The sequence below is a fragment of the Podarcis tiliguerta genome (assembly GCF_965153285.1).
Source record: "Podarcis tiliguerta genome assembly, chromosome: 10".
NCBI lineage: Eukaryota > Metazoa > Chordata > Lepidosauria > Squamata > Lacertidae > Podarcis > Podarcis tiliguerta.
This window is the reverse complement of record NC_139543.1, coordinates 38,415,459-38,428,109: the sequence shown is the minus strand read 5'-3', so window position 1 is coordinate 38,428,109 and position 12,651 is coordinate 38,415,459. Positions and strand designations below refer to the sequence as shown.

Sequence of the window (12,651 nt, the reverse complement as noted above, 5' to 3'; positions counted from 1 at the left end):
ACAACTGCTGGTCATTTCCTAGGCTGGCTGAAGCTGATGGGAGTTGGACTCTTAATAACATCTGGGTGGCAGCGCATTGAGTGTCCCCGGCTTAAAAGCTTCAAGGGTGGGGCCAGGTTAGGGAATTTAAGGATGAGTGGGATCTGATAGAAACTGGAAATTGGTATTTTTGTTATCTAACAAAATTTACATAGCACTTGATGGCATTAAACCTGTGAGCAGTTTATAACAAGTATTAAAATGATAAATAAAAACAGTTTAAAACAACTAAAATATTTTAAAATAATTAAAATGAATAGTGAAAGAGATTAAAACACACCAGCTTCTGCATGCCTGGATAGACATGCCTAAACAAACATTTAATTCAAAGCCCCTGACCTTTATCATTTTTCTTTTTTACACTGATAACAAGGATCTCTGAACCACACAGCAGTGAGGCATATTTACCCTAAGTTTGCTGAGTTCCTGGAGGCCACACACCTATTCCTAGGGGAATCTATGTCGTATTAGGTAATAAAAAAAGCCGCTTTGTTATTACTTAGCCTGTGTTTAGAGTTCAGCTGTGTCACCCCCCCCTCTCTGTGTTTTAAAAATTGTGTAATGCAGAGCCAAAGCAAAATGTACCCTAAATCATGCCTCTGTTAAAAAAAGAGAGAAAGAATTACATACAACAAATTTTCATTCCTCCCTGTTCCAATGTTTGTAGAGAATTTAGTTTTGTACTCCTGGCGAAATATGGCAGAACAAGGGGCAATTGACCAGGAGAGTAAGAGTGTCCCTGGGGCTGCATTAATTTCTTCCTCCTTGACCCGCGACATCAAAAGAAGCAGGGAGCCCTGTAATCAGTCCAAGCCCCTCTCACTTCCTAAGTGTGACAAAGCAGTAGTAGCAAATACATGCTCTCTGCACCCTGGGGAGGTGAGGGTGGGAGTGCAGCTGATTGCATATTTATATGGAAGGGGACTCCATATAAGATAGGGAGAATGCAGAGAGAGGCGTGCTTTCCCAAATGCTTTCTATTGAGACACAGCCCTTATCTGTTTACTGATGCCCACAGCCTTGTTTCCATAGATAGCCCTGTTTTGTGATCGCAAAGCATCAACGATGGCAGGAAAAGATTGGACCTGATGCCATATGTGGAAACTAATTTAGTAAGAAATTGCACAGCGACAAGGCAATGATGCTTTATTTTAAATGGCAGATGCCTCATTAGTGATGATTTATTTAGATGACCTTCTCAGAGTGCTGCCAATTCTCTCCCTTCTTCCCAAGCCCCCTCCCCTCTCCCGGCTCACTGCAAAATCTTCCTTAGGAAGCAGAAGGAAGCACCTCTCATCTAAAGCTCAAACTGGCTTAACCTTTCTGCTCCAAAACATTTCAGCAACACAGTAATTCGTAATGTTTTGCATCGGGTTTAGACTCTGGACTAAAATTTACAGTGTGTATGAAACCCTGAACAGGAGCAATGTTTTCCTGCATGTCTCATTTGTGAAACATCCCTTTTCCTCCTGTTGCTTTAATCTTAAGACTGGGACAAGCCGAGTAAAAGGGTTGCTAGAGACGTGCAACACAGTCAGAAAAGCTTGTGTCATAAGGTGTGTTTTGGACATTACCCAACGACCACACAAAATATCATCATTTGACTTTGGGGTGGAAGTTGAACATTAGCAAAAGGCATTTGGGAGGGCAGAGAAATTTCCCAGTGAAAGTCAGTGTGTCCTACTGGCTTCCTGAAATGTTAGAATTATCAGGAAATGCCAACATTCACAGAGTTTCTGACATTTACCAAAATGTATTTTGATTGTGTTTTTTGTTCTGCTTTGTTTTGTTCTAGAATGTGGCAAGCCTTGGAGGGGAAGGGACATACGCAACCAGTTTGGGCTCAGAGACAGAAGGTCCATGTTGTCCTTTTGTGGGCTGGAGCCCTTAAAGGACAGCATTGCAGTCAACCACTAGCAGGTAGGATACTCCTGACATTTGTTTATAAAGGTGTCCAATTGCCATATTTATATTAAACATGACTGAAGGAAAGCAGTAAGGGAGCAAAGGTTGCCCATCTCAGGATTTCAAAGCTATCTAATATTTTTCTCTTAATTAAAAATTTCCCCTGAAGGGAGTCATGTCTTTTGACATGTTACTCATAAGTTTTGATAGGCATTATCTTCCTTAGTAATGGTAACAGAACAAGCTGTCAATATTACTGGGTAATGTTGCTATCCCTACGGGGGACCCGATCCCTGGTGTCATTATCATATCTTGTTTTATTCAGAAACACCTTCAATAGAACCACAACAAACTCTTATATAAAGGCAATAATTAGCACTGGATCAACTGTTTGCATTTTCACATTAGTGATTTCTCTCTCCCTCTGGAGCAAATGTTTGTTGCTATGTTCTTATTTTTTAATTTACACTGCAATACCCAACTTGAAGTTAGACTCCATGTGGCATTTCAACTTGGCAGATAAATATATGAATATACACAAACACATCAGGTGTATTAATTTAAGAAACTGCATCATGCTTGATTGGCTATATTGGGCGTGAGGAACTGGATCCAACCAGTGAATTGGAGTCTGACCTTCCTTAAACCCTGTGGGCCAAGTTTGATGGATGGGTGGAGCTGCCCGCCAGTCACCTGACTTCACAATGATGTTGGGGCTAGCAAAGCACTGTGCAGTGTGCTATGCAAGCTTGTAAAATGTGGTCCATTGAGCTTTGACCGGTTTGGATGCGGAGCTTCTGGGATCCTGCAATTATGAAGTCCAACGGAAGGAGAGAGGCGAAGGGGACACCAGATTTTGGCATCGCAGTGTGCTACTGAAATTTGAGGTGCCAAAGACTACCACTGATTGTTGGGGCTTCTGTACACAGTGCTAAGCAAAAATGGGCCACCTAAGATCATTCTGGCATCGGGTTATTGCTCTAGAAAGTCATGGCTCTGTGTAGCTCTGTGTAGCCAAGCTGTAGGGAGCCTGCGACCCATGTGCTCCATTTGGCGAGCAAGAGTGTTTTTGCCAAGAAAAGTTTTCCATATTTTCTCTGCCACTACATAATACATGTACTACCTTACTGCATTATTGGAACAATTTCTTGTGCTGCACATTGGGATAGCTGTCTTTGTGCTAATTCTACTTACATTTCTGTGTTATTTGGATGTATGGTTCCAGCATCTCAGTATGAATTACCCTAGTCTGGCACTGAAGTCAATCTGTTTGCATTCCAGCATCTCATATTGTGCAATAACCCAATGATCTGTATAGACGAACAGAGCAATGTACCCTATCTGCATATTGTTCATATTATTGACACTCTTGGAAAATAACTCACAAAGGTTGACTAAGTCTGTTCTTTTGAGATGCTCCCCTGGGTTGTGCATCACTCAGTGTTTTGATATCAGGTGGCCACATTCTGCCTCGAGATGGGGGACCTTTTAAGTTGCATAACCTTCTCGTGAGGCTACAACTGCTAATTTGGTGTTTAATTATCTATATTTCACACTGTTTATTTGACAACGCTTAGATTAATTTCTCTTTCCAAGCAAATCACATTTAGGGATGCATTTGCATATCTTGATTGCGGTTTAATGCCCTGGCTATCACAGTGGGTTTTTTTTCTTTTCCGAGAAGAGTACTTTAAAAAAAAAAAAAAAAGGAAACAGGGAATGGTTTCACATTACTGCATTGCAGATTGCTGGATGGACATACTTTTATTTGAATGAAGAATTAACTTGACCATAATAAGGATAATATTTTGGCAATCTGCAACCTTCTTGGGTTTATTTGATTAAATATTCCAGTAAATGTTGCTGCCCTTGGCTTCATTGGTAGGAAGAGAAAGATATAAATTTAATAAAATATTCAATAAATAAGTGAAAATAAGGCTAAATGTGCATGTGTGTGTGCATGCACATACATATACCACAATCATGCATTTCAAAATGGAAGGCAGAACAATATTACTAGATCAGAGGGAACTATAACCAAGCACTGCCATTCTGTCATTAGCAGGGCAGAAGATGAAAGGATAGTGGATTTTCATCTTTTCTTTCCCTGCTTTTGGCCTCCCCCTGCATTCACTTTTAAGGAGGTTTTCTCCAGGACAATACCAATACTAATACCAATACTAATTTTATTATTATCCCACCCATCTAACTGGGTTTCCCCAGTCACTCTAGGAGGCACTTTCTGTTCTACACCAGGGGATTGGTCCAGAGTTCGGGGAGCACCAGCACCAGAATTTTCAATGCTGGCTAAGAGGGTGTGCTTCTAAGGATGGATCTCCTCCTCTGAGAGTAGCCTTCCTACTCTGCTCAGGGTACATCCACACTCCTGCTTGCCCCCATCACCTTCCCCCGGAAAACCTGCTGCTTACTGCTGGATCAGAGCAAACGTCAGTCGGGTTTTCTGAGGATTTTCTCCGATCCAGTGCTAAAGAGTGAGTTTTCTGGGGGAAAGCAGTGGGGCAAAGACAAAACTGCTCAGACTTATGCCTAGAAAGCATGGGGCAAGTGGAAAATTGCTCAGACATAGGAGCAGCAGAAGTGTGGAGAAGCCTTCAGAGGGAGAAATATTCTGAATACCACAGGATGCCTTTGCAGGGACCTTTGGGATTGTGCCCTAAGCCTTTGGAATGGAATTGTTGCCTTTGAGAGCATTTGGGTCCAAAAGCAGACCATCAATATAAGAAACCCAGATCCCCGCATGTTATATAATTATATGCATTTGCAGACATTCAACACAAATTAATCCATTGAATCTGAACTCTTGCACAGTTAATGATTGCTATCGAGCACCCATGAATCTGTTTTTCAGTTTCACGCAGCCACAGTTCAGAGCTCATTGCTGGCTAAAGAAGATGGAGTTTTTCCAGTATCCTGTGTCCATTTTGTATACTACTTTTATGCCCACATGGGCTGATTGTCCTTTCTCTGCCTCAGTAAAAAACAACAACAAACCACGTTGCTCCTCAGCTCCACCCACTCTTTAGGGCTCTTCTGATTCATGCACATTTCCAGAAGATACACATTCTCTTGAATGGGGGAGAGTCAATCTCCTGGGAACAGTCTGCAGTAGTCTTTATGATAACAAGACCCAATATTTCCCATTCAGATGGAGACAGCCTCTAAACACTATAAATTGCACAGCACCACAGAATACAACATGGCACAACTGTATATATTTGAGGCAGAAATTTCCCCTGCTATGATTTTCTTTCATGATATGAAAACATTCCCCCTGTAAACATTTTTGGTTTAAAGCCAAAATAGGATGGAGATCACATAGTCCAGAGTTAATACAGACACTGCATATACACAGGTACATACCCCATTTAATCAGTGCTCTGTAGCTGTTCCCCCATAAGGGGAAAAGGACAACTATGATCCAATTATAAAATATGATCCTTGAGAATTTCTGTGCACAACCTTTTAAAATAAATATTAATGTTTGAATTATCATCCTAAACTTGCATGAATATACACAACAAGAGAAACATGACAGCTTATGAGAAGCTGCTATGAGAGATTAGACTGTTCACCAATGTTTTTTATGGGCAATCGCCACAGTTTCACAATACTTCATATAGAGCAAACGCTAAAAGACCTGATGTAGGCACATGTTTTTCAATTCCAAATTATAATGTGCTTTAAAGTTTGTGGGAATCAAAACTTTAAAGTTCAATCAATCAGTTGTCTGGAATATATTGTATACTTCTTTTATACCTGGTCATGATTAGCAATATGTATGCATATGTCCTGTTATGAACTCCTTAAATTAAGCAAAATGAATCACTTTGTTGCTTGAATCGTCTTGTTGCACGGAGCAAATAAACTAAGCCTCATGTGTCTGAACATGCAAACAACAAGTGCACCAGGGAGGAGGAATCATATCTGCAAGCTTGATGCCTGTCTGCACGTTTGCTCATCTGCACTGCCTCTCGGTGTGCGTGAACTGAATGTGTAGGTTTGAACGTGTGGCTGAGGCCCATGCTTGCGAGGACTCTGGTATCATGTATGAGCCTTTACATGTGCCCTTTTCAGAAGCAGCACAGGACAAGGCTTAACTCCGTATTTTTACACCCTTCTGTGTATATTCCAATGTCTGAACCAGGTTCTTGTAACTCACCCTGCTTGCAAGGGATGGCTGTTTCCACCTGTCTGGCTCCCACCCACCAGTTCTGAGAGCTTTCCTAGGGCAGCTGTTTCCAGGAGAATGCTCTAGGCAGAGGCATGAAACCTTGGGGAGAGAGCATCTGATTGTTGGGAAGCCAAAGTGCTGTGCAGAGCTCCATTGTTGCACACTGTGGTTTGAAAAGCTGGCAATTAGCTGATCATTGACACTTCAAAGTGACACCCCGAGCTCTTTGCAAGAGGCTCACAAATAAACCTGCACTGTGCTTAGAGGTTTCAGTGATCAGCCAACTTCAGCACTTCAGAAGCCAGGTGTGCAAAACTTCTGAAAGCTCAAGTGTAGAGCCTCTTGACTATCAGACAATTGTCGGTTCTTCAGAAGCCCCTTTGGACTCAGCCCAGCTGCCCTTTTACCTGCCCATGCCTGATGATGTCAGTGACCAGCAGGTGCATGTGGCTTGGCCAAAGTAGTCAGGTGACCTATTTAGGTCCAGAGGCTGGAGGCTTCTCACCCCTGATCTATACATCCAGCGGTGGGAGGGAATTGTACTATGCCCTCAATAGCAGCAATCACCTCACATCATCCCAGTTGGGTGGACACCATGAGCAGAATGAAGGGGCCATTGTTGGGTGGGAATTATAAAGCCCAGCTGTCTCTGCCCAAGTGTGGTTGGTGTGGCAATGCAGGGTATAGCACAAGATCAGTTCATCCATAGTTGGTGGTGGACACAGTGCCTTCCTCCACTGATGAAGCAAGCACAGGAGAAAGGGGGGAGAGCCATTGTTTTTGTTGTTTGTGAGAAGAAACAGAAGGAATCCAGTGAGATTGCCACTAGTATCTTAATTGTTTTCCCATGTTATGTGGCCATGTGATAATGATAATGATAAATTATTTATACCCCACCCATCTGGCTGGGTTTCCCCAGTCACTCTGTGGCTTCCGTAGTTCATGTACTGCTGAGTTCCAATTCAAAGCATGAATGTTCATTCCTAAAACTGTTGCTCTTCTGCGTAATGCGTCTACCCACCTCCATCTTTCCTGTCTTCAGCATTCTCTTTCAAAAGCAAGGGAATTAAAAGGATGATGAGCAAAATGGGTTTTGTTGTTGTGCTCACCCAATTTTGGCTGATTTAGTTTTCAGTTTAATGCTTGCAGAGGAAGGCTGAATGGATTTAATTAATGTGTCTAAAATTATGTATTTCAATAGCTATAAACAAATGTACTTGCATTTATTAATATAAAAAGCTATGCAAATGGCTGCTCTTTTGATTGTAGCAGTATCAGAAAATTAAAGTAATGATACACTGTGATTAATTGATTCAGGATGGGTTTTGTTGAGTAATTTTGTGCTTAATGAGGTTCCATCTATTCAATTTCGTTTTCCATTTCCACTTGTTTCACTCCTGGTCTTCCAGAAAACATGAATTTTTAGAAAAAGCAACGAATAATGTTATAAAAGATATATTGCTGACCACAGAGGCTTGTGTTTTAAAAAATAACTCACCTTTTCAATGTGAAGCTGAAGCATGTTAAATGCTTTAGTCAGTGCTTTTTTTCTTAAAAACATTTTTAGTGGTACACTCATATTGAAATACTGCCCCTTAATGAGGCCAAACTTAGATTCACAAAATGTTTAGGGGTATGCGTACCCCTGGGTCCCCCCAGAAAAAAAGCACTGGCTTTAGTCATTCGGAATGAGTTTTCTTAAAACCTTAAGAGCATCAGATAGTCAGTTAATAGAGCATGGATACAGGGGATGCGGGCGGCGCTGTGGGTTAAACCACAGAGCCTAGGACTTGCTGATCAGAAGGTCGGCGGTTCGAATCCCTGCGACGGGGTGAGCTCCCGTTGCTCGGTCCCTGCTCCTGCCAACCTAGCAGTTTGAAAGCACATCAAAGTGCAAGTAGATAAACAGGTACCGCTCCGGTGGGAAGGTAAATGGCGTTTCTGTGCACTGCTCTGGTTCGCCAGAAGCGGCTTAGTCATGCTGGTCACATGACCTGGAAGCTGTATGCTGGCTCCCTCAGCCAATAAAGCGAGATGAGCACCGTAACCCCAGAGTCGGTCACGACTGGACCTAATGGTTAGGGGTCCCTTTACCTTTACATTATGAAGGGGGGGGGGAGCGGAGTACACATTGAAGATATGTTAACACTGCAAAAAAATTGTGCATTTTTGCCACCTTGCGTCAAAATGGCATCCACTTGTATCCAAACATAGATGAAAACCTGTGCCTTAATCGAAGGAACCATAATGAAAAAATTGCTTATGATATCTTAAGTGGTGTCTAAATACAAAGCAAACGGAAAACTTTCCAAAGCACACAGTAAATGTCCTACTCTTTTTTGTTCAGTCAGAAAGTAGGAGCAGGAGCAACAGTCACATACTCCTGCGACCCTCAGGTTTTTTAAAATGAAAAACTAATCAAAGTTTCTATTGGGTTCAGTCCGTCTTATGGAACTCGGCTTCCTCTGTTCCCCCACTTTGGATTTTGTGCAACCAAAAAGGAAAGTCACCTTGGCTTTCTGATAGCAGGGAGAAATTTGCTCTCCCTTTTTATCCTGACAGAAAATCACTGCACTCTCCATTGCCCTGGCTATCACATGCACCGTGGCTTCAAAACCATCCAGCAGGAGATTGATTTCTGCAAATGGAATCAGGCTTATGGCAGATGGAAGTCATATCTTCCTGGCCGAATCTCACTCCTCTGTGTAAGCGATCCTTCTCACATGCGAAAACACATTAGCTTGGTGAGGACAGTGGGGAATTGAATCATGACATAATCCAGGGATATCTTCTGGAAGCAGAGGAAGTTACTTGGGCTAATGGATTGATTGATGAAGGCAAAGAAACCACAAATGAATATAAGAGATGTTCAAATTAAAAGAAAATTCAATTCACAGACTGAAGCAGCATTTAGATCACAGTCATGATCTCACGGAAAACAGGCAAAAGTCAGGAAGTCCTTCAGGCAAGAAAATGACCTGTTTCGACTCTAGGATTTCTCTGACTTGGCTTGGTCTATGCCAGAAGTATTAATGCTGCTGAAATGCAATTAGATATGCTCAGTATTAAATTGTGCACTATTCTAGGACATTTAGGCAAGAGCTCAAGCACAATAACTTGAAAGAGAGTTTATGATGAAATCAAACAAGCTGAGCTACATGCTTAGAATTGTTGGAATGGCATAGCTATTCTGATTTTCAGCAAACAGTGCCTAAAGCAAGATTGTATTTTACATATTTGGAATACTGTTCATACTGTATATAGCATATCACAGAAAAGCCTGTGCTATATTTTTCTCTCTGCTATGGTGTCCACAGACTTGCTTTTAACATACAACATTCTACTACTCAGTTCCCCACTTGCTATCTGAAGCGGTGGTGTTCAGCGTAGTTGTTAAGTTGTGGGCGAACATATCAGATGACACAGCGATTCTTCCAAAGCAGCTCTTTATTTGTAAGCTGGAACAGAACTGAACTGAGGAGCTCAGCCAGCCTGCTTATATAGAGCTCCAGAACAATGTAACTGTTGCAACTTTCTAAAACTATCCAATCACTGAATGTCACTTTCGATCCTTCATTTGCATACAAACTATCCAATCACTGAATGTCACTTTTGATCCTTCATTTGAATACAAACTATCCAATCACTGAATGTCACTTTCGATCCTTCATTTGCATAACTATCTACAGTATCCCCCTGCTGGCCCAGGGCGAGAACTTCAGTACATAACAGTAGTGGTTTTTGCATTGGACTGGAACCTGAAAGAACAGGGTTCAATCCTTTGCTCGGCCATCACTGGGTGACCTTGGACCAGTCACTATCTCTTATCCTAACATACCTCACAGGGTTGTTGTGAGGATACACTGGGGAAGAAGAGAACCATGAGCTCCCTGGAGGAAAGATGGGATATAAATGGGGTAGGTAGGTGTTTCTGAACACAGAGTGGCTCCAATACTGTGAGCGGAACAGGATTTCAAGTTGTGAGAAATTAACTTTCCAAAAGTAATAGGTAGGGATGTGTGTGTGTGTGTGCATGCAGGTACAACAAGAGTGTCAATATTTTATGTGCTTCTTGCTGTCTCAAATCTGGCAGTGGATATGGGTGACCCTGGAGCCACCATGGATTATTATGACCCCCCCCCACCATTCCCACACCCCCCCCGAACATCAAGATAGGTGCAGGAAGCAAGGGAGGGCCTATGGCTGTCAATAAGAGACCACGTACTCTCTCTTTGCTTAGGAATACAAAATGGTCATGTGATCCAAACAAGGATTCCATTCCCCATCTTCAAATTCTCATTGATCTTGGCAAAGCACTAACATCAGAAGCATAAAAAGGGCTTTTGCTATCTCATGCTCCAGTGCTTCTAACATCCCACGCAGTTGTTTATGTGTCAGATTCAGCCGTGAAAGTATCTGAAGGTCTTATCTAAACTGAAGAGCCAGCATGACCAAGGATGGCAGGAACAACTTGCAGATTGTCCTGGGGAGATAAAGGCAATCAAGGCTGCAGGGAACGAGGAAGGACTGGGTATTAATAAATCTAAAGCCTGACACCCAAGGAGAAGAAAGAAGTGCTGTTGGTGAGAAATGGGCATGTGTCACCAAGTAACCAAGCAACCACAAGTGCAGGCAAACTCACCCACATCATTTCCTCAAATACCCTTCTTAATGTTTTCTGTTATGAAGCTTCTACTTTAGCTTGCACGAGGAAGCTAACATTTTGGGGTGAAGGGGGGAAGCCATTTCCCTTTCCTCAGCAGTGAGCAGGTTCTGAACCATGTGCCTAATTGGGTCTACTCAGCCCAAGCCGTGACCACTCACCCCACACCTGATACCATATATGACACCAGGTGTCAGACAGGTAAAGATGGAACAGGTAGGAGCCTTAGAGTGCATTCCTGATTGTTCTTTGGCAAACTGGGGTTTTATCCAGTGCCTTTAAAATTTGGCACCAAATCCAAGCCTGGCAAAGATTGGTTCCACTCAGGAACTAATCCCTGCCCAAAGTGTGTGGGGGGTGTATGACAATTGCTCCGATCAGTTGGTCCCTGCTGGGATCAGCTATACACCGAAGTATCAGGAATGCTGGAATGCAGTGTGACTGGAATTCAGATCACACTGCAAATGGGAAATGGCTCGCCTGACCCCATGTCACCATCAGCTGATTGACAGGGGGTGCGCACCAATAAAAGTCAACCCTATCTAGTAGGATCAGTGGTCAGGGATGATGGGAGTTGTAGTCCAACAACTTGGAGACCCAAGTTTGGGAAACTGCTTTAACTATACTTTGATGCCTCCTGGGGACATTGGCTCTTCCTTTTTATCCTTACAGGAGAGCACATGCCTTTCTCAAGACGCAGACGACAGGCTTTCATTAAGGAGAAGAGCACATCAGGGGCAGCTTATTTGCTTCATGCAGAGTGATCTATGCCATTCAATTACAGAACTTTCTCATCTGCCCTTGCTGCCCGCAGTCCTAAATAACTACCTTGTAATAGCAGGCTGTTATTTATGAGTGGCAAAAGGCACTAGTAAGTTTTGAAATGCTGTGTTCCACTGACATTTGCTCACTAAAAAAATATTAAGACAGAGAATGACTCAGAGGTTTTGAAAGCACACACACACACACACACACACACACACACTCCTGATCAGTCTCCTGCCCTGAAGTCTGCTTCTTCTCTAGCACCCTCAGATACTTTTAATTATCACTTCACCATTTCAATCTTTCCACATTGTTCCAATGCTCATTCATTAGCTGCGAATGACCGTGTCCCTTTATAAAACATCACAAAGCCTTAACCAAAACCCCACTTGATGGCTCTGAATATTAGCAACGAAGAAGAAAATGACTGGCATGGATCATTCATCATTATTTCAGTGACTAAAGCCATTCTGCAGTAGACAGCTATTTAATGAATTCAGTTTGATGGATGGATGAAGAAATATGTTAAGTGGGGTGCGGCGAAGGTTCCGATCCTATGCACAATTACTGGGTGCTAAACACTATTAGACACAGTGAGGTGTAATTATGAGCAAAATTGCATAGGATTGGAGACAGAATTTGGAGACTAGATTCTTGAATTTTCTGCTTAATCAACCATTCTTTGTTCTGTGATTGTACATCAGTTGGTCACTGTGTGGTTAAGCAAAGCAAAAGAGATTAACATAGCACACAGCACATTCATGTGCAACAAAGAACATGTGTGATTTCTAATTATAGCCTGAACTGGTCATCAATTTGAATGGATGAGACAGTTTCATGTTATGAAATACCCTGCACAATTACAATTTTGACAGTGGCTCATTATTTCTTCAGCTTTGTATGGTTTAGAGTTGAATCAGTTATTTTCATCTCTATATTCCTTTGCTTATACAATTTCCCCTGCAAAAAAACAGTTGATTGATTGCACCCTGAATATTGTATTACCTGTTTCTGGTAAATAGGCATTGTTCCTGTAAGAAACAATGCTAGATCAACACTCCCCTTTTGGGAGTGTTGATCTAGCATA

The 12,651-nt window shown here is 42.2% G+C and overlaps 1 protein-coding gene and 1 long non-coding RNA gene across 6 annotated transcripts in view; one reads left to right on the top strand and one right to left on the bottom strand.

Annotated features, from left to right (window-relative positions):
- The window catches only part of LOC310658703 (uncharacterized protein), a 265,403-nt gene that overhangs the window by 144,937 nt on the left and 107,815 nt on the right, over positions 1 to 12,651 (top strand). For all 5 annotated transcript variants that reach the window (XR_014502420.1, XR_014502421.1, XM_083401015.1 and 2 more), the window contains one exon: positions 1,835 to 1,959. Coding sequence is in view for 3 of the 5 variants with exons in the window: in XM_083401015.1 (XP_083257141.1) it covers positions 1,835 to 1,959 (125 nt within the window). In the remaining 2 variants the exon portion in view is untranslated. The remainder of the gene's footprint in view (positions 1 to 1,834; positions 1,960 to 12,651) is intronic.
- The window catches only part of LOC310658706, a 202,552-nt gene continuing 193,041 nt past the window's right edge, over positions 3,141 to 12,651 (bottom strand). The window contains exon 8 of the long non-coding RNA XR_014502429.1: positions 3,141 to 3,254. This is a non-coding gene — a long non-coding RNA (uncharacterized lncRNA). The remainder of the gene's footprint in view (positions 3,255 to 12,651) is intronic.